At 35.6% G+C, this 21,944-nt stretch overlaps 1 protein-coding gene across 1 annotated transcript in view; it reads left to right on the top strand.

The window, feature by feature from the left end:
* The first annotated feature begins 327 nt into the window (after positions 1–327).
* LOC123307558 overlaps positions 328–21,944 on the top strand; it is a 49,074-nt gene continuing 27,457 nt past the window's right edge. The window contains exon 1 of the mRNA XM_044889926.1: positions 328–472. Within this exon, the coding sequence (XP_044745861.1) occupies positions 328–472 (145 nt within the window). The remainder of the gene's footprint in view (positions 473–21,944) is intronic.

Genomic DNA, 21,944 nt, shown 5'->3' on the forward strand with positions numbered 1-21,944 from the left:
CATCAACAAAAAGCTAGTACACATCAGGGAGAACGATGCCATCTGCAGACGAGCAACAAAATCAGGAGCAGCTGTAAGAAATAATTTTCAAGCTCATTTTCACGAGTTTTCCATAGTCCACAAAAATACCCCCATGCCCCCCACATAACTCCGCCCTTTGCAGTCCCCATCAACAAGAAGCTAGTACCCACCAGGAGTAGGGTGAAAGCGAATACACTAAAGACGAGACTATTCAGTATCTCTGGGCAGCCGCCCAGATATTCAGTATCAGCTCAGCTGTCTTTAGAGTCTATACTTATTTCGAAGGCTGTTCGAATTTTTTTCAAAATGGCAGATTTTTTCGTAGTGGACATGCAATACGTCATGGACTATTGCGTTACCTGTGAGGTGGTGACAGCATCAGAGCCTGACGTCAAGAACAAAGCGCTGTACACTCCGGAAATAAGAACGACGAGAAGAAGAACATGCAGGAGTAGAGTTAAATTAAACACCCCAAAGTGGAGACTGAGGTTCATCTAGAACAGCCCCCAAGGACAGACCTGAATCCGTCCTTGGCAGCCGCCCTGATATTCAGTATCAGCTCAGCTTAGAGTCTATCGGTACTTATTCTGAAGGTTATTCGAATTTTTCCAAAATGGCAGATGGTGATTCCTTCGTGGTGGAGATGCAATGCGTGCTAGACTATTGTGTGACTTGTGAGGTGCAGACTGAATCGCACCGGAAATACGCACCCCAAAAAGAAGAACATACAGGAGTAGAGGGAAATTGAATACTCCTAAGAGGAGACAACAAAAAGCCAGTACACATCAGGGAGGATGATGCCAACTGCAGACGAGCAACAAAATCAAGAGCAGCTGTAAGAAATAATTTTCAAGCTCATTTTCACGAGTTCTCCATAGTCCACTAAAATATCCCCATGACATCAAGAATGAAGAACTTTATACTCCGGCTATAAGATCGACGAAAAAAAGAAAATACAGAAGTAGAGTTAAATCGAATACCCCGAAGAGGAGGCTGTTGATCACCAGCAATAGTAAATGTTAGGAATAAACCACATTACACGAAAATACCTTCTAGTACCCCGTGCCCCCACCTAAATCTGCCCTTGGCAGCCTCCATCAACAAGAAGCTAGTACACATCAGGGAGGATGATGCCATCTGCAGTTTATTTATTAATTACTGATTGTTGGACTGCAATACTATCTGTACATTTATATATGATGATCACTTTCTATTGTATATATTTGAATAAATTATTATTATGTACAGTGAACTTATATTTTTCTTTCAATATTCTACTTCACAATTCATAAGAGATATATGGCTGTCGACAGAAAATTTTTATATATCTTTTATGGGTTTGAAACCAATATCTGAAAGATCTCTTTCGCTAGCAAAAAACCTGGACAACAAATACAAACTTCGCGGCATGTAGGAGTAGGAATAGCCGAAAAAAAAACAGTAACATCTATATCAATTAACAGATCTGGTTTGTACAGAAGATACCGTGAGATTATGGTGGATTGGATGAAACAGATATATTCTGATGACAGAGCCTCAGATGAATCAAGTAGTCACGTATCAAATAATCACACATTAAATAATAGAATAATTATGTCACTTTTGATTAAGTGAATCTGTGTTTCTGAAATTTTTAAAATGCCAATAATGACACTATCATTCATGACAAATTTTGAAAAATCTTATTTTCATTCATGTAGGGTGTTTCAGAAATTCTGTGCATGAATCTACTTTTGTATTGCAGATGATAACCATATTTTTATTTGTTTTTTTCTCCTGAGAATTCACATCTTTTTTCATCTGAAATACCTAGTATTTCTAGAATATATGGACATGAGAATGAGAAACAGTGAAAAGAATTTTTGATAGAACAAATAAATGTTCGAAATATTTTTCGCATTGCAATTTGACAAATTGTGCTTAAAATTTTGTTTGAAAGATTTGATCTTGTTGATTGGTATCTCATATTGATTATTGAACGTTTAAATTAAGGTTTCACAGTTATAGTTCAACTAAAATAAAAAGTTCCTTTTTTGAATTGAACCACTTATCAAACTTGTTACAAATTTGTCTCCAAGAGCGTTTTTATAAATACGAACCGAACTTACATGAACTAGCCAAATTCTTAATTCGTGCAAACCATTCGTTGATGGACTACTAGGGTTGCTGTTGGAGGGTGTAAGATTCTTACCTCCTCCTAAAAACTGCTAATTTTGAAGAAAATCGACCCAACTGATCATACGTTTTCATGCTGATTTGAAGAGGATCGGAGAGATCTCATTGTAGCACTTGATTCTTGAGCCCATAACGAAGTTTTCCTGGATTCCACATTACCATTTGCCAGCATTTATGGTTCCAAGCGTTCTGATAGACCTTTCAATCTTCCTTGTTGAATTCTTCCATATACATTGATGGTGGACTCGGCCATTTTGTTTCAGGAATGAATTTAATGTACTACTACGTCACATGTAATAACTGGGGTGAAGAATTAATATATTTAAGAACACCCCCTTGTATACTGCGGGTGATTTTTCAGTTAAATCATGCGTTGGAATTATTGCCAACAAATACGTAAAATTTGATATCAATGATCAAAGAATTTGTACAGACGTTTGGTCAGTGAATAGCTAACGAAGAATGAATGATTTTATCGGAGGGACACATATGTTCAGAGTACACATTGTGGAAAATTTTAAGTGGGATTGAAATCCCTTCCTACTGAATATTTAAATTAACACCTGACGATATTTCATAATTTGAATTTTGAATGAACAATATTTTGTGTTTTATATTTCGAATACACGACTTGAAAATATTTTGTATTCCGTATTTTGTATACACGGGAGATAGTAAAACGTTATTTACATTTTAATTGTATTTTCTACATGTAAAAAATGCTTCAATTTAGACATATCATTATTTTCAGAATCCAAATGGCAGTAAACTTCTGAAGGACCCTCATATAGTTGAATCAAGACAAGGACAATGATCATCAGCTCCAGTTTAGGTGAGTGCTACGGTAAAAATATCTCACTTTACATATTACAATATAATTTCATAATCTACATTTCTTTTTCTTTTAAATTCTCCCTGCAGGTTTTCCAGAGATTAATTTGAGTATTTAAAAAGAATTGTATATCAATATGTTGAGGCTCTACGTCTTTATTTTTTAGCTGTGAATAAAGTCAGGAGTAAGGAATGCTTCAATTTCGTGACCGAAAAATGAGTATTCTTCATTCACTTGCTTCATTCCCAGGGATACCTCACAAAAATTCACGATATATATAGGGTGTATCTGAAGGTGAGGCTTTTTTCTCTCAAAATAAGGTAGAACTGTTCAAAATGAAGCGTTTCAGCAAAAATCACCTATACAAAACTTCCAAAATGACAAAATTTATAAAAAATTGAAAATAATTACTGAAATAGATCCTAACACGATACTAGACCGTCTTTTAGCTGAATTATCGCGAAGCAGTGGGAAAAAACTTAGCTCCTGATTCGAACAAGTAGTTTAGAATATTGGCTAATTCGATATTTACGTGGTAATGAAAATGGAAACTTAGGATTGCAGAATTACTCTCATTGAATTTTAGGAACTTACACGATTTTATGAAATGGCTCATTTCGATACCAACTGACAGAAGAGACTGAGGACACCAGCGTAAAAAAAAAGAATAATACTTCAAAATCTCACCAATAAAATTCGTCTAAATTATTCACGAATTTTTTCACAATGGGCATCACAATTTTTTTGTTAGAACATTCCAACAATCGTTGTAAAAATGGGATGAAATGGGGAAACATCATAGCAATTTTTCAACATAACATAAGCACTTTCAAGAAACCTCCTCGACTTTTTTTTCACCCTAAATTGCACGATATTACAATTATGAATCTCCTCAAATGTGACCTGATGCATCTTATCCGATGAACTTGGTACTGAACCATTCGTTGTCCAGCCATATATGTTTATGTTTTGTTTCGTTTTTGCGATGCCGGCGTCACCTTTCACAGTCCCATGAAACTTTGTCGTTGATTGGGGTTGATTTTAGGCATCTTGGTAATTTATACACTTTGTGGTTAAACGACTTATTTTGATGAGTTCTACCTTCTGTCAAAAAAAAGCCTCACTTTGGAAAACACCCTGTATATTATATCATGTAAACTTTCTCATTTACCAGAGATAAAGTAATAAAATCTGCTAGGTTCGAGCATGGCAAAAACTATGCGGACAATCTTCCCAACTTTTACACCGCAGCTCCAACAAAAAAAAATTGCCGATATGTATCTACGAGCCGTTATTCACTGGAGTCATTAGGGAACTAATAAAAAAGAAAATGGGTGGAAATTGGTATGCTGCCCGGCGGTGCGATCGTAGCAAGAAAATGGCCAGCAAATGGACCAGAAAAAGATATAAATGGCTGGATGTTTCGAATTTATTTGAACAGCGATCGTCAAGGCATATTATTAAGTTAATCGTGAAAAATTCCGGCCGCTGTGCAGGCATATTTTCCGCCAGGAATGTGTCCCATTATTCGATAGCATGTTAATTTAATCGCTTCGTTTAAGCACGGTTATTATTCCATTAACGGACTCTGTAATTAGCTCCAATGTGATCGCTCTTGTATCAAGAAAAAGGAGGACTTCACACTCGCCATTACCTCGTATGGATTTGTAGTCGAATTAGTAATTTATACTGATGGTAGAGCAGTCAGACAGAAATTTCAGTTGTGCGACGAAAATACACTGCTCAACAACTGACCTTACATCAATTAATTCGAGGAAAATTTGCCCTGAAATGTTCATTTTGATCAGGGAATGACTAGTTGACATTCTTGATTATTTAGAAAAGAATGACGAGACAACTGAATGTCTAGGTAAAGCTAGTATTTGATTGGTCTCTTGCAAGCTCCTCTCAAGCATTCTACACTACGAGGCATACTTTCGATGAAACAATTCATGGAATTTGGGGAAAAATTGGTACAAATATACAGCAAAGCGTTAGATAGCTCACCCAAATTGTTAATCAGTTGTTCAAGAGAGGACACTTGTCTAGGCCTTTCTGCTCGACGCAATTCAGGTCTGGAGCGCGAGCTGGCCAGTCCATGCTTTCAATCGCATGAGCTTCTAGCTCTTCATTAACCAGGATAATTGTCAATTGAGAGAAATGTTCGTCAATAGCGACCGCAAACTGAATTATTGTTTTTTAAATTACACTTTCGTTATCTTTGTCTGCTCATACTAGCACGTTCAATCAACTCTGAGTGACAATTCAAACCAGATACACATATGAAACTTCCTCCAAAAATCTAGACTCATTCGTGAATAAACAGCGACTCCTATCTTCAACTATCTGGTGATCCTCGGCCCACTGTTCTCCTTGTACTGTGCTCCCTATTCAAACTAGGATGCTGGTATCTGCCACCATCTGCAATCTACAACATTTTATCGATTTTACAGGGTAAGAGTAAGTAACAACTTAACATATCCCTAAAATAGCACCTGTACAGGGTGGGCAAAATTGATGATACCTGAACCACAACTTTTACAACCCAATTAAAATTTCAACTTTGGTCATTATCTCCGTTTCTGTTTAAGCTAAGATGTTGAAATGAAAACATAATACACATACTTTTTGATAGCAATCCAGTGGCGTAATATGATTTTTTCCAACAGGAATATTTGCTGAGCTCTAACATAATTATTTTTTCTTATGAAAACAGTAGTTTATAATGACTTATAAAGACTGAGGGCTATGTATGATATATTGCTGAAACGGGAAAACAATGGCGATTCTTTCTATGTCATTTGAAACTACTGTTGCTGTTATCTTTATGTTATAGCTCATTTAATATACCCGTTGGAAAAAATCATACGCCACTGGATTGCTATCAAAAAAGTGTTTGTATAATGTTTCATTTCAACATCCTAGTACAAACAGAAACGAAGGTAAGTTCAAATCGCCCAAATTTAAATTTTGACTTATAGCTCAAAAAGAAAAGAAGACAGAGGAATGCAGTTGATGGCATTATTAGTTTCTCAAAAAAAGACGAATGAATGGCGCATTCATTTTCCCCTATCTCGTTGGGTTGAAAAGTTGTATACCAGGTATCACAGGCCCACCCTGTAAAGGGTGGGCAAAATTCATTGTCTACAGAGGGGATCTCGAGAACTATGGCCGCTAGAAGAAAACGGATGACACATGACACAGGTTCGCATTTAAAAAACGAAAGTTCGCCTAATGTTTCGAAATGAAAAAAATATTTGGTGCTCGTCAGTGGATTCTACGTGAAAAAGGGCCTGTAGAAGGTTCAAGTTTCCGATCTGTAACTTCAGAGACAAAAAAGTTATGAGAACTTTTCGAAATCGTCAATATCTCATTTTTTGCTAATAACTCAAAAACGAAGAATCGTAGGAGGCTACAGTTTTCACCATTCTTTGTTTCTCTGAAAAAGAGCTCGAGAATGTGGCGTCCGTTTTCTTCTAGCTTCCATAGTTCTCGAAATTCCCTCTGTAGACAACGAATTTTGCCAACCCTGTACATGTATAACAAATGGTTCTGATAACTTAGCAACAAGTAATCAGAAATTCATACGTGATCACTATCAATTTTGAGTTCTTGGCTTGAGATCTTTGTTAATGATAAACTGATTTACTTGACAGGGTTGAAGGTAAGGTTGTTGGAACAAAAACCACATCTCAGACCATTGCCGACATGTTTCGATTTCAATCTGAAATCTTCTTCAGGGTTCTAAAATTAATTACAAGATTTTTATTACCCATACACAATGCCAGAATATGCAATGGGACACAACATCCGTACAATAAACAGTCATATAAATATCTGTATACTACAGTACACAAAAAAAAATTTTGATCGAACAGTGAGAAAAACATTAAATATAATTCAGCTCAGCATATATGTAGGTACTTGATTCAACTTTAAAAGAGGGAAAAAAACAATTACTTACAGGCTTTTTGTGGTTTCATAGTCAGAACATGACATGACATGACATTGTTTATTTCATATCTTTCATGTTCTGACTATGAAACCACATAGTTAGAACATGACATGACATGACATTGTTTATTTAATATCTTTCATGTTCTGACTATGAAACCACAAAAAGACTGTAGGTAATTGTTTTTTTTTCCTCTTTTAATGTTGAATCAAGTAAATGTGTGCTGAGCTGCATTATATTTAATGTTTTTGTCACTGTTCGATCAAAAATTTCTTTTTGTGCACTGTAGTATACAGATATTTATATGATTGTTTATTGTACGGATGTTGTGTCCCATTATATATTCTGTCATTGTGTATGGGTAATAAGAATCTTGTAATTCATTTTAGAACCCTATCAAGTAAATCAGACTATCAATTTTGATCAGTGTAAGTGTAGTATTCTTCTGATAAACTCAAAAACATTGAACCCTCGAATTCAGCATTTTCCGCAGAAGTAATATTTTCTCCGAGATCTTTTGTAAGAAAAGAAAAAAATGTTATTATACTGGATGTTCCAACCTTCATTACTAGAGTCCCACTACTCAAGCAAGGGCTTCAAGTACCCTCTGTATCTGCGTTATTCACCAGCTGAAGTCCCAGAACAGAAGTATCGATTTATCAACGTGAGAATATTATCGTACATGTTCTAAATAACCCTCCTTTTGTTATTCGGATTATTTTATCGAATTTCACGCACCTCAGCTTACGAACTGGCTGATACCATGGCACCCAACAGGGAATTATCTTAATTGACAACCTTCTAAGAAGAAACAACGTTTCTATTCATACCGAATGAGCATGGCTTCTTTCATCGGCTGCCTGTGAGAATATTCCTTTTCTTGTTTGTGGCTGTGTAATTTTATTGTTTGCGGCCCCACTCTAGGGCCCAAAGTATAATGTATGCCCGTAATGAATCACTTCTAATGAGTCTCTCCACTTTTATTGAGTGGACTTCCAGTTCGTATGGCGGAGATTGCGGTCATTATCAAGAGGCTTTTACTGAGATACTGGAACTTCCAGTGAATTGTTTTCGTTTTCCGGATTCACCGTCGAAAACCACGGGATATAATTAGATAAATCTATATACTTTATTTTGCCGAAAACGAATTTACGAAAAAATATAAACTTTATTGCTGAAAACCTAAAAAACTATACAGGGTGAGTCATTCAATCGAACAAATATTTTAACAGTAGATTCTTGAGGTCAAAAGGAATACTTTTTTCCATTACCATTTTTTCTGAATCGTCTCGGTTTAAAATATACTGGCTGTTGAAAAACCATAAAAAATGTTAGCTCTAGTTTTATTTCACCAGCGGTGTTACGATTGGAATGAATTTTTGAATATAGTTTTTCATTTATTTGATGAATCTTTTCCGTGCACAAGACGTGCACCCACGTCTTCCAGTTTTCTCATTATGTATACAGGGTGTATTTGTAGGTGAGGCTTTTTTTCAACAGAAGGTAGAACTGGTCAAAATGAAGCGTTTCACCTATACAGAACTTTCGAAATGACAAAAAACTTGAAAATGATTCCTGAAATAGATCCTAATAAGACCCTAGACCGTTTGTTAGATGAATTAACGCAAAGCAGTGGGAAAAAACCATAGATTAATAAAACAGGAGATAGAGCATCTCGACAAAAACGCGTTCACGAAATACTGCCATAAATGTGAATTTGGATATCTTGGGTGGGGGAACTGGGCAGGGGCGGATTCAGAACTAGTCACACTGTGAATATTTCAGGTAGTCAGCAATAATTTTATATCGAATGGAAATATGTTTCAATGCAAAGATTTCGAGTATTTTTCTTATGACAACTAATCAAAGGGATGTAGAACTAATATGTAATACCAAAACAACTTATGTAAAAAAGAATTTATTTTGAATACAATGTTACCATACACAAATAGTCAATATGACCCTAACCTACAAACAGATTATTTGAAATTTTATTCACTAAGCATAAACTGAAAACCAAAAATTACTTTCATGAAAAAAATTCCCTTTAGAATGGTTAATTCTCAAATCAATAGAAGTGGAAGCAGCTGAAGTTTATGGAATTTGTATAATGAGAATCTAAAAGAGTTTGTTCATTGAAGAAATCCTCAAGTCTTCCGTACAGATTTTGCGGAATGAAACAGTAATATAATACTGTAAACATGAACCAATGATTGTGAAATAGGAAATTATTTCTTATTGTATACAGTAACTCATAAAAGAATCCCTCAATTCTAGATGAAGCATCAATATTTTTTTTTACGGGCAGTTTTAAATTGAATTAAGTTATATTGCACATAAACTAAAGAGCAGTGTTTTTCAGCAACTCAAATACCTAGTTCAACAACCTGCTTCCCCTTTAAAATTTTTATACCACCTCGAAAGTGCTTTTTGGTGTTGAAGTGCATAATAATCAAGAGTTATTTTACGAAACTGTAAGCTTTAACTCAATAATAATGTAACTTTTAAGCAAAGCTTTCCAAGCTTTCATCTTGAATTTTTCTTTCCAATGAATTAGGAACTGCTTGTAGGGCAGCAACTTTTTTCTTGAAGTACTGACGACTCACTCGTAATCTTAAATCGGTTTTTTGACGTCAATTAGCTGTTTTTTAATTTCTGTTCTCCGCTTGTCTCCTGCAACAATTTTTCAACTGAAGTTTTACTTCGAAATATGAGGTATCCTGATAACAGACATTTTAATTTAATAAATCATAAAAATAATGGGAATATTCGAGCTCTAATTGAATGGTCATTATTGTAATCATAATTACAGTAGTAGCATAATTTTTACATTGAAATACATTTTAGAAATAAAGGAAACTTTTTAGATTTTCACAAAAAGTTCCAAACATGACCTCAGCTCATTTTTATGGATTTTCATTCCTAAGACGAGTTCTATTTGCCATAGCAATTTATAAGGAATTTTGTATACCTCCCTGGGTAGGTATGTACCTCACTTGTTTTATCCTTGAACTACAAGAAGCTTTCATTTCTGCAAATCCTGAACTGGCATTCGTGTTTCTTGATTTCGAATGTTTCCTTTCATTTTCCTCAAAAACTCCAGTACTGATAACAGGTTTGGCACAGTATTGGCTATAATTACAACATTATTGAAGCAATTAAAATCTCGTTATACTGTTCATCTCGAAACCAGGAAGAATGTTTATACTAAAAAGCCTTATATAATAAGAAAAAATCTACTATAAATTTCAAGTTCAGAAGTAGTCAGAAATCACTTGCAAAATTCCAAAGAAAGTGATAATCAGACAATAAAGCGAGTTAAATAAGTGGTAAACTACCTATCTTACCTCACTCGGGATGGCATCTTTTTTCAAATTTACGGTAAAAGTCGATTACTTTCATTATACTTAAGTCTGGAGTATAAATTACAAGAGAAGTGTAAATTGTTTTCAAGACCCAGTGCAACTCTCCAATGCTGTCGTCTGGTTTCATTTCTGGGAAATCTAAAATTGAAATCAATTATTTGATTGTATAAACTCAACATTTCAATGTAGGTGCGAATCATTAGATGGGATTCAAACTTAATTCGACCCTGGCGTGCCCTAACTCCCTCCCCTGATTTCATAAAGTCGTGAACTCAAACAAGAATAAAATATCAAAAACTTACCAGAATAAATAAATCGCTTTCCTCTTTCGTGTATAAATTGCACTTTTATTTCAAACACACGTTTTTGCGGCACATCGCTGCTTATTTTCCAAAATATTACGACGTGAATGATTGAAATAATATTTTGACAATTACAAATACACACGCCGTCTTAGAAATTTTAAAAGCGATCTGGAGGGGAAAACAAGCGAAAATTCATTTCATTGGTGGTTTTTTGGAGTGGGAATAATTTGAAAAATGAACAGTCTGGAAAATAGCTTATGATCCATCTATTTAATCTATGGAAAAAACTTATTTCCTGATTCGACCATGTAGTTTCGTTAAGGATATCGGCTCGTTCGATATTTACATGGTAATGAAAATGGAAACTTAGGATTGCCAAATTATTCTCATTATTTTTTAGTAACTTACATGATTTTATGAAATGGCTCATTTCGATACCAACTGACAGAGGAGACCTAGGACACAAGTGTAAAAATAGAATAATACTTCAAAATCTCACCAATAAAATTTGTCTAAAATATTCACGAATTTTTTCACAATAGGTATCACAGTCTTCTTGTTCGAACATTCCAACGATCGTCGTAAAAATGGGATGAAATGGGAAAACATCATAGCACTTTTTCTACATAACTAATATAAGCACTTTCACGAAACTGCCTCGATTTTCTACATTTTTTTCACACTAAATTGCACGATACAACAATTATAATTCTCTCAAAAGTTACCTGATGCATCTAATCCGATGAACTTGGTACTGAACCATTCATTGTCCAGCAATATATTTATGTTTTCTTTCGTTTTTGCGATGCCGGAGTCACCTTCCATAGTCCCGTACTTGAAATTCAATGAAATTTTGTCGAACTTCTAGGGGTTGTATCTCAGCCATCTTGGATATTTTATAGAGACAATTTTTGGTTAAACGACTTATTTAGATGAGTTCTACCTTCTGTCGAAAAAAAGCTCCACCTTTGAAAACACCCTTACATTACGTACCATAAAAATATCAAAAATTCAAAGAACTCAATTCTTGAATCTAAGTTTTACGCTATCTAATGAATATTTGGAGGTTTTGAAAATAAAAGTATTCCTCATATTTCCTCGTATAATGCCCCGTTTTCGAGTAATTTTAAGTTCAAAAAGTAAATGAAAAATTGGGTACTTTGGCTGAATAAAACTCTGTTTAAAAGATCCACAGATGTGTAGTGTCATAGATTGAGCTAGTTATTCTGAAGGTAATTTTGGCACATGAGCTCATTATGAAAACTTAAAATGGCTATATCTTTTTATCAGACCTGAATCGAAAAAAATGGTATGGAAAAAGTGTCTTTTTTGACCTCCAGAATCTACTGTTGAAATATTTGTACGAGCCACCTTGTATATGTACCTTAGAAATTTAGAGAGATAACTACTAACAAAATTATGACTTTCTACCTATCTACCCCTAATATTTCCGCCACTGATGAGAATCAGTCAATAGGTCCTTTCGATTGCATAAAAATTGCATTTTTCTACACTCGATTTGACTTACACCAGTGTAGAGAAAGGGTAGTTTACCTACACATAGTCAAAAGGAGATGTGGATAAACTACACCTCCTCTACACTGGTGTAAATTCAGCCAGCAAACGAATACTAAAATCGAGTGTAGAAAAGTGCAACACTTTTCATGCAAACGAAAGGACCTAATTTTCTTATCACCGGACGTTTCATCTTAACCAAAAACTTCCAATTACTAAATTTCATTCGAACCTGCCAAATAAGGAAAAAGCTATAAAAAATTCACTGGATTTTGAACGTCGTTAGAAGATGCTCTAGCTAGCGGCTGTGAGATCGTGAGATGCAATTTGGGACCTAAGTTGATGTGAAATTTTCCTCACATCTATTTTGACCGCTAGAATCACCCTTTTAAATAAATGAACGTTAAAACAGGACACCCTTAGAGTCATTCGGGGTAACTGAGCGCAGTGGGTAAGTGTGCGCAGTGCGTATATCTGAAAGAGGGGTTCGTTTAGGTGAAGCAAGGGCGCAGAATCGCCATATTAGTTTTTCATAGGAGTGCGCCGTGCCACGTTTCTTTAATTTTTTATTTGCAATCAATCAAATTCACTAGTTTTCTTGTTAATTTTTAGCATCTCTGCAAATTCTGCCAGGTCCAAGTTCCGATTCCCTCAGTGTTAAACAATATTTTATTCGATCAAGGGCATATTAATCTGAATATATAATGAAATATTTTAGGTTCTCTTAGCTGATCAACTCTATAAGAACGTCAATTCAAATTTTGGCTTACTGGGGAAAGTGTGCGCGGGTAAGTGTGCGCATAGATTCATTATATGGGCATTAGTTCAGTGAGGAATAAATTATGACATTGTTGATTTTCTTGGTTAAGACTCGATGAATATTGTCCTATTTGTTCAGAAAAATATGAAGAGCCACCAACAAGGGAATGTATCAATTGTTTTGTTCACCAAGAATTATGGCACGAACAATAATGCACTGCTTGTAAAAAGGCGCTTCTGCATTGACAATAAACAGCATTTCTCTAATATTGTAACATTTTGATGACATTATTTTGTAATTTGTTTTGATTGTGTGGTTCACTAAGCACTGCGTTCACTTACCCCGTGAGGGTGCGCACACTTACCCGCAATACGGGGCATGTGAACGCACTCCGACTTTCTCTATTAAATTCTTTTTTGCGGAAAGAAAACGTTTTTGTTTGTTTGCTTTCTGATGTTTTTTTATAGATTAGAAAATTCTCTATCTTATGAATATGTTTAAATTTTCCTAGCTTCAACATTTGAAACAGGGTATGGCTTGAAAGGCAAAAGTGCGCACAGTTGCCCCGAATGACTCTAATGCGTAATAAGAATTAAAATCAGAAACCTTCCTGAAACAAACCTTTGTATTATGTCTCAAATGTTTACTATCTCCGTGTTATACCACTCTTTCGCTTGTCCTCCATACCCCCAAGGCTCGTCCATATCCCCGAATTTGCGAAGACATCTCATCCCTCATCTCCAAATCCCCGAGTATCATAACTTGTCGAGAAAGATGGGAAAAAATAATTTCCCGGAAAGCGGTTCTCAAATATCTATTTCCTCGCCGTCTGAATATTTATTCCTTTGTCGTTTCTGTTTTCACGATCGCCCGCCGATACCCATTCAATTCTCCAGATATTATATTTTTTCCCCTTCCGTGACAGGCGGGGACACATTCATCACCTCGTTTCTTTGAGGCAGCGCGTTTTCATGAATCGTTGCGTCGAAAAAAATTCATATTCTTTCATTGGAGTCGAGTGGTCGTCGGTAACCCGTATTTTCCTCCATTGCCGTAGAGATGGATCTGTCGGAGGCAGATGAAGGGGGAAACTCGATGGAAATCTCTGGCGATATGGCAAAAACGATAGGGTGGAAAATGCGTGTTTTGTTTCCTCAATGCTGGGCCAAAAGTGTGGAATGAAATTCATAATTTCCTGCTTGATAACATACCTCTTGGTGATCGAACATTTTCGTGTCATTTATGACAACCATCTGGTATTCGAACCACACCTACGACGATGTATTGATATCTAGTTAGCCTAGACCAGTTCGATGCATAAAAAAAATATTGCAACGAACAATAACTCATAAGAAGTGTCAGTTGTGAAGTTTGAGGTCGAAAAAGTAAACCAGAGTTACGCAATAAATTAAAAGAAAGAAGATGTCCACCGAAATTGTGAAAATCGTAAAATTGGAATATCGAGCCATCAAGTACCTCTATTCAAAAGGGTTAAGAGGTAAGCAGATTTACGAAGATATGCTTAATACCCTTGGTGATCAATGTCCTTCGTATGGGACCGTGAAAAATTGGACTGCAAGCTTCAAAAGAGGTAAATTTTCCATTGAAGATGATGACCGATCGTTAAGGCCAGTTTCTGTGTCAGTCCCTGAAAATATCGATCCAGTTCATGACATGATTTTATCAGACCGTCGAATTGGGCTGAAACGGATAGCCGAAGCACTGAATATTTCATACGAACGCGTTTCTCATATAGTTCAGTCAATTTGGACATGAGAAAAATTGCTGCAAAATGGATCCCCAAATGTTTGAATGTTGACCAAAAGCGTGCAAGGGTAGAAGCATCGTGTTCGATCTGTGCTCGATTTGAAAACGATGTAGACTTCTTGAACCGAATTGTTACTATGGATGAGACTTAAATACATTTCTACGATCCAGAAACAAAGCAACAATCGATGGAATGGCGACACTCTGGTTCTCCAAGACCTAAGAAGTTTCGTGTCCAAAAATCTGCTGGAAAAGTTCTTGCTTCAGTTTTTTGGAATTGCCATGGAGTAATCATGATTGATTTTTTTGGATAAGGGTAGAAAAATAACCGGAGAATACTATTTGACATTACTGACCACTCTACGGGAAAAAATTAAAGAGAAAAGACACGCAAAGCTATACAAAGGTGTTTTGTTTTTGCAGGACAACGCCCCTGCACACAAATCTCATGTTGCCATGCAAAAAATTCGTGATTTAGAATTTGAATTACTAGAACACCCCCTTATTCACCAGATTTGGCTCCATCCGACTATCATCTCTTTGCTCAACTGAAAAAAAGTTCATAAGGTCGTAAATTTTCTTCCAACGAGGAGGTTATAAAAGCTGTGGAGGTCTGGTTTGCAGAGCAAGAAGAAAAATTCTTTTTGAAAGGTCTAGAGATGTTGCAGGTTCGCTGTAATAAATGTATCTAATTAAGAGGAGAATATGTTGAGTAATAAATATTTGGACATTGAAATCTTGTTTGGTTTTATGGTAGGCTAAGAATTTTTCAGCATTCTATGACTCATATTCAGGCACTCATCTGATTTTTCAGGTATTTCAACACTGAAATATCCAGCAGATCCGATTGACCAGTTTCGAAGGGTCTCTATGTGTTCCTAAGGGTCTGTAGTTCTGTAGTCGTTTCCTTAATTTGGACCAGAATGACCAGAACCTATCTCAAAGGAAAATTATCCTATTCGATCAATTTCCAACGTTCCACTCATTATGTGTAAAATAATCAAGTTACAATAGGACCCATTAAACATAAGGACACTTGTGAACTGTGAAATGTGAACTGAAAATGAGATAAATTCAATAGAGTCGGGATTATAACTGATACGAAATAGCATCATTCTTAGTACATCCAATTCCTCCAATTATTCTTTTCTATTTACACTCAATCCCTATTCAGGAGGAGTATCATTAAATGTCTCAATTAGGAGAGTAAAGCCCTTACTGTAGGTGCACTTTCCTGACTTAATACCTGCTCATTCTCTAATTATGAAGTAATTAGCGCTCGCCATCGATTATCGATGCTTTTTAATTTGAGCATTATAGCGTTTAACTAATTAGAGGTGGAATAAATTATTGCAGTTGCAAATTTGGATGAATGAGTTATTCTGTTACCGGCTTTGCGAGTCGAATCAATCAACTATGAGCATCTGGTTTGATGTTGATTTATGGAATAGGTAAATGAGGAATGAACTCAATCTTTCGCAGAAAGCATTTTATTATTCTTCGCGTTATTCTGTTGATCGACTCAACGGATAGTATAGAAGATTATATTTAATGGGAGAATAAGGCAAAAAAATAGGATAAGAAGCTTTGGTGATTCAAGAAAATAAACTTCTACATAGGATTTAGGTATATTGACTTAAATTGGAAGAAAAATAGGTAAAATAAGATTTTTGTGATGAAAATTCATATCAATATGATTTCAATTTGCAAATTGCAGCGTTAAGAAAATTCGAGTGAAATAACGAAATTTTATTCCCAGAGAATTCGAGCATTTCAAGACTATCAATACAATGTATGGCCTCCACGAGCATCAATAACATCTTCTTTGCATACTACACACGAGGTTGTGTAACATTTCTTGAGGAATTTGGTTCCATAAAAGGGGCAGTAGCTCTCTCAGATCATTTAATGATTCTGGGGTAGGTTGATGATTATCTCATCTTCTTTGGAGCATATCCCATGCATGTTCTATGCAATTCAAATCTGGTGAGTGCGGAGGTATTGGTAAATGTGGAATACCAAGCTCCTCGCGCGCATTCTCAACTATGCGGTGCGGTCTAGCGTTGTCGTTTAGAAATTGAAAAGTTTCACCAATAGCAGCTTGAGATTTGGCACAACATTGTAAATGACTTGCTCCCTATAGTGTAAGGCAGTCATATTCCCAGGACAAATGTGTAGATCTGTGCGCCTGTTGAAACATATCCCAGCCCATATCATAACACTAGCCCTTCGGAATGGATGGACTTCTTGGACATAGCGACGATTAAGGGGTATGCGTGGGATTGTCCATACCCTTATTCTTCGAGAATCTGAAAATCGTCCATATCTGGATTCATCAATGAAAAGGACACTACGCCATTGATCGTGTTAATGGAACTCCTCTCAATGGACGTCTGGAACCTAGATTCACCTCTCTCAAACGTCGTCTGATGGTTTCGATGGAAACTTGGACCCCATCCGCATTTTGAAGAGTATTCCGTAGCATTCTACTCGTAGATGTAGGCTTTCTTCTCGCTGAAACGGTGATGAAACGATCCTGAGCAGGTGTTGTTTTTCGTCGCCCACCAAGCCTTGGTCTTTCCAACACGGAACCTGTCTCCCTGAACCTATTCCAAAGTCGAGATATCACACTTTGGCTGACTTGGAGCCTTTCCGCTACAACAACCTGAGTTAGGCCACCCTGTAGCATTCCGATAGCCCTATTAGCCTCAGAGTTTGTTAATTTACGTCTTGGCATTTCCAGAAAACTCGTTTCAAATCGAAGCCGTTGATAAACTGACTTCATTTCAAAATAATGACATTCATGAAGCATATGCAAAGAACCAAACTTCAGAAAAAAGGCGACCAGATTGACGAAATGATTTTTATTGGATCGATTCAAGTTGTTCTTGAGTATTAAATGATTTTACAGAGATGTTCTCGAAGATTACATACCTACTTTTAAAAACGATTGAATACGATATCCCTAACTCTTGTGGAGCAGTATTTTTTTAATGACTGTCTTGAAGGAGAATTATATTATTTAATTACTAATTTAATTATTAATGGTCCTATTCTCCAGTATGTTGTTATCGATAGATCAATTTCCTTATATTCTTGGAGTCTTCGAAGAAAGTCAAATTTATTGGTGAAACTTATATTATCTGAATAAATGAGACAATTTCAATCTAGTTCTCACGCGGTTTTCATCGACACCTGCAATCTTCTGCCGAAATTATTCAAATTCATGCACAGATTATGCGATGAACCGGCCGGGCAGCGAAAGTGAAAAACTGGGACGATGATATTCTTTCGCATATATGAGACGTATTGCTCCAGTTCACACATTATTTAAATTCAGAGTCGAATCGAGGATTAAGCTCAACATTTGTTGACGTTAGTTTCAACGTTAATTATAACTTGAAAATTGAAAAGAAACTTGCTGGTTTATGATGTTGTTTGGGCGAAGATTTATGGCGAACACTTTCTTTTACGGAACACGATGAAAACGTTGATGACAAATCACCAATTAGCCAATTAGGGGCAGATGATATCGAAGTTCTTAACTTTCTATTGTAGGGTTTGGAATCGAATGAATCAGTTATCTATAGACTCTACTTTTTAAATACTCAATTATTCAGTTATCTAGCAATTCACATAATGAATCAGATGATCAGGGTACCACCACTACATCATCTAAAAGTGCACTCATTAATTCCCTCTCGTGCATGCTACGATTCAGATCACCTTGAACATCAAGCTATGTGGGATTGGCACTAAATTAGCACATCCCTTACGTGTTTACTCGTCAAGATCACCCAGAATATTCCCATCGAAAAACCCACAATATAATCCTCCTATCCAGTCGAGAAAAACCTAATGAAATGCCATTTACTCCTGTTTTCGTAATTAACATGATCATACATACGTCATTATACATGATTTAATAGAGCCCATCTCCCCACTAGATATCAAAACGTAAGGGCATCGCATAAAACCCATAAGAACACCATTTATTGTCTTACGAAATGAAGATTACTAATGGTCTCACCTGTCTTGGCCCATTGTTCTGCTTCCGTTCACAGATGCCCGCCCCCCCCCCTCCGGGGGGCATAGGTTAAGACCAGGGGGCCCGTTACACTTGGTGGCTCAGGGTGTGAACGGGCAAAAGTCTCACGATTGTATCTTGGGAGACTACGGAGTATGTTTATGCATGAGTCATTAGCGTTACGATGGATTTCTTTATTTCACGGTGTCTACCTACTTGTCGCTGCTATCGATTCGGTAAAATGTGGCTCTGGTTATTATTGTTCTGTCCGAAATAAGGATGGTATGATGCATTGGTTTATTTGAATACCAGCACATTGTCGATGGGATTCCCATCCATTTGGGAGATCGCATTCAGAGATAAACTCAGATTTAATACTGTTGATTGTAGAGGATGTCCAGTGGGGATCTCGGAAACTAGAATAGCAAAACCGATGACATGTTTTGGAGTTTTTTTTTCAGAGAAACAAAGATGGTGAAAAGAGAAGCCTCCTACGATCCTTCGTTTTTGAGAAAGTTGTAATAACTTTTTTGTCTCCCAAGTTGCAGATCCTAAACTTGAACCTTCTACAGGCACAGAAATCATAAAAAAGCATGAAGGAACTATACTGACCTGCTAACATACAGGTCTTGTATACCTGTGTAAGGTTTCTTTAATTGTTGTTCTGAAAATTTTGTAAAAAATATGTAAGTAACTGAAATGTGTATGCTATGATGGTATATTGAATATTGGTTCATATTAATTTCTGATATAGGTACAGTGTACAAATTCAACTAAGTTTATTAATTCGAAACAACGGATTGCACAGAAATGAGAAATAACACCTTTGACTTATAGCAGATCACCATAAACTTTTGTGTCCTAGTCAAAGATCTTCATTGTCCATAATTCAAAATTTTTGTGATTTTTTTATAAATTAAAAATAAAAATACAGCACATCCGACAGCGTGTTTCATTGATACCAATTGATTCCAAACAATGTTCAGATGAAAACTAATATCCTGATCACAAAACAAAACCATAGTTTTGTTTTTGACGATGTTTGTTTTCTGGTCTCAGCAAAGTCGATGTTGAAGTAATTGGGAATTCAAGTGTAAACTGCAGCGACATGGTGATGACCTTGGAAAATAGATACAAGGAATGGAAAATAAACATTTGGTGGTGTCGAAAGACTGGAGTGAGATAGTTGCTCAGTGTCGCCAATCACAATTGAGATAGTTGAATCTGACATCATTGTCACGTCAATTTTCCGTACAAAAAGGTAGGAGCTACATGAATTTATTTATTTTACAGCACTGTCTTAGTGTCGCGCTAGATAGAGAAGCATCGAATGTTTGTACCACAAAAAATACATTCATAGCACATCAATGTGTATTTATGTTCTAAGGTGATGACAGCTGAAAGTAAAAAGTTGCAGTCAATGTCATTTTTGAATTGGATTATGAGATTTTCGTCAAATAAATCCTTTTTTTTTTCGGTTTATAGTTGTTTTTTCTCACATTTGAAGATTGTTTGTCGAAACAGGAGTTTAGTGTGTTAATTGTTATCAATTTTAGGTCAATAAATGTTATGAAGTATTAGTTTTCATGAAAAAAATTCCGACAAGTTCTGAATTAGCAGATAGAAGCGAGCAATATTTTTTGAATCCGAACATCTTGGCTCTTTACACGATCACAATAGCAGGAAATTGACTATATGGAAAGCCAAAACTATGATATCTGCCATCTACATTGTATACAATGGCCAAAATTGCAACATTGATGCTGAGAAAACTTGTCCAAGTTGAACTAGAAATCAGTAATTATTTTCTAAATGATTTTTGTGTAAATGTTATCGAAATTCATGTATATCAACTTACTAGGTGGAAAAAGTCCTCTCTGGGGGAAACAGATTTGTTTTTTATGTGAATCTTTCCATTTTGAGGTTATATGTATAGGTTAGTTAATTCGCCTTCTATTCTTCGTAATTAATTTGAAATGTACAGGGTGGGCAAAATTGGTGATACCTGAACTACAACTTTTAAACTCAACGAGATAGAGGAAAATGAATATACCATTCATGTCGTCTTTTTTCGAAAAACTAATAATGCCATCAACTGCATTCCTCTATCTTCTTTTGTTTTCGAGGTATAGGCCAAAATTGAAATTTGGCTGATTTCAACTTTGATCATTATCTCCGTTCCTGTTTGAGCTAGGATGTTGAAATGAAAACATTATACAGACACTGTTTTGGTAACAATCCAGTGGCGTACTATGATTTTTTCCAACAGGTATATTTGCTGAGCTACAACATGAAGTTTTGTTTTTCTTATGGAAACAGTCGTTTAAAATGACCTAGAAAGAATCTCAATTTTTTTTTCCGTTTCAGAATTATATCATACATCATACATCGCCCTCAGTTTTGTTCATATATTATGAAAAATATAGTTTATATGTGAATTTCAAATGATTGAGTATTAAGTAGGCTGAATCACACAATAATATTTCTCTATGCATGGTTTAATTATTATTTAGCTTTTGAATACTTGATTCAATCCTCCATGGTTTGATCTCGGTTTAGTTTTGTTATTAGAATTCGAAGTCATTATTGGCGGCATTGTGGAAATATTCGAAAATTATGAGATTTGTGATTTCTTGAATAATAAATCTATAATACAGCTTATATAATACTCTACCTTTTAAATATAACATAAATACAAACTGTATTTTTCATAACGAATCTGAGGGCGATGTAGATGTATGATATGTTTCTGAAACGGTAAGAAAATGTCGATTCTTTTGAGTCATTTTAAACTACTGTTTTCTTAAGAAAAACCAAATCTTTATGTTATAGCTCAGCAAATATAACTGTTGGAAAAAATATTAGTACGCCATTGGATTTCTATCAAGAAAGTGCCTGTATAACGTTTTCATTTCAACATCTTAGCTCAAACAGGAACGGAGATAATGATCAAAGTTGAAATCGCCCAAATTTCAATTTTGGCCTATAACTCGAAAACAAAAAAAGATAGAGGATAGCAGTTGATGCCATTATTAGTTTCTCGAAAAAAGACCACATGGATGGTACATTCATTTTCCTCTATCTCGTTGGGTTAAAAAGTTGTAGTTCAGGTATCACCAATTTTGCCCACCCTGTACAAAAACTTTACCATGCTATTAGGGCGACATTCATATGTCCTTAAAAATTGACTAAAAGTTCATTTCATCGTGGAAAATAGTAAAA

Source organism: Coccinella septempunctata, chromosome 1 (genome assembly GCF_907165205.1).
Source record: "Coccinella septempunctata chromosome 1, icCocSept1.1, whole genome shotgun sequence".
Taxonomy (NCBI): domain Eukaryota; kingdom Metazoa; phylum Arthropoda; class Insecta; order Coleoptera; family Coccinellidae; genus Coccinella; species Coccinella septempunctata.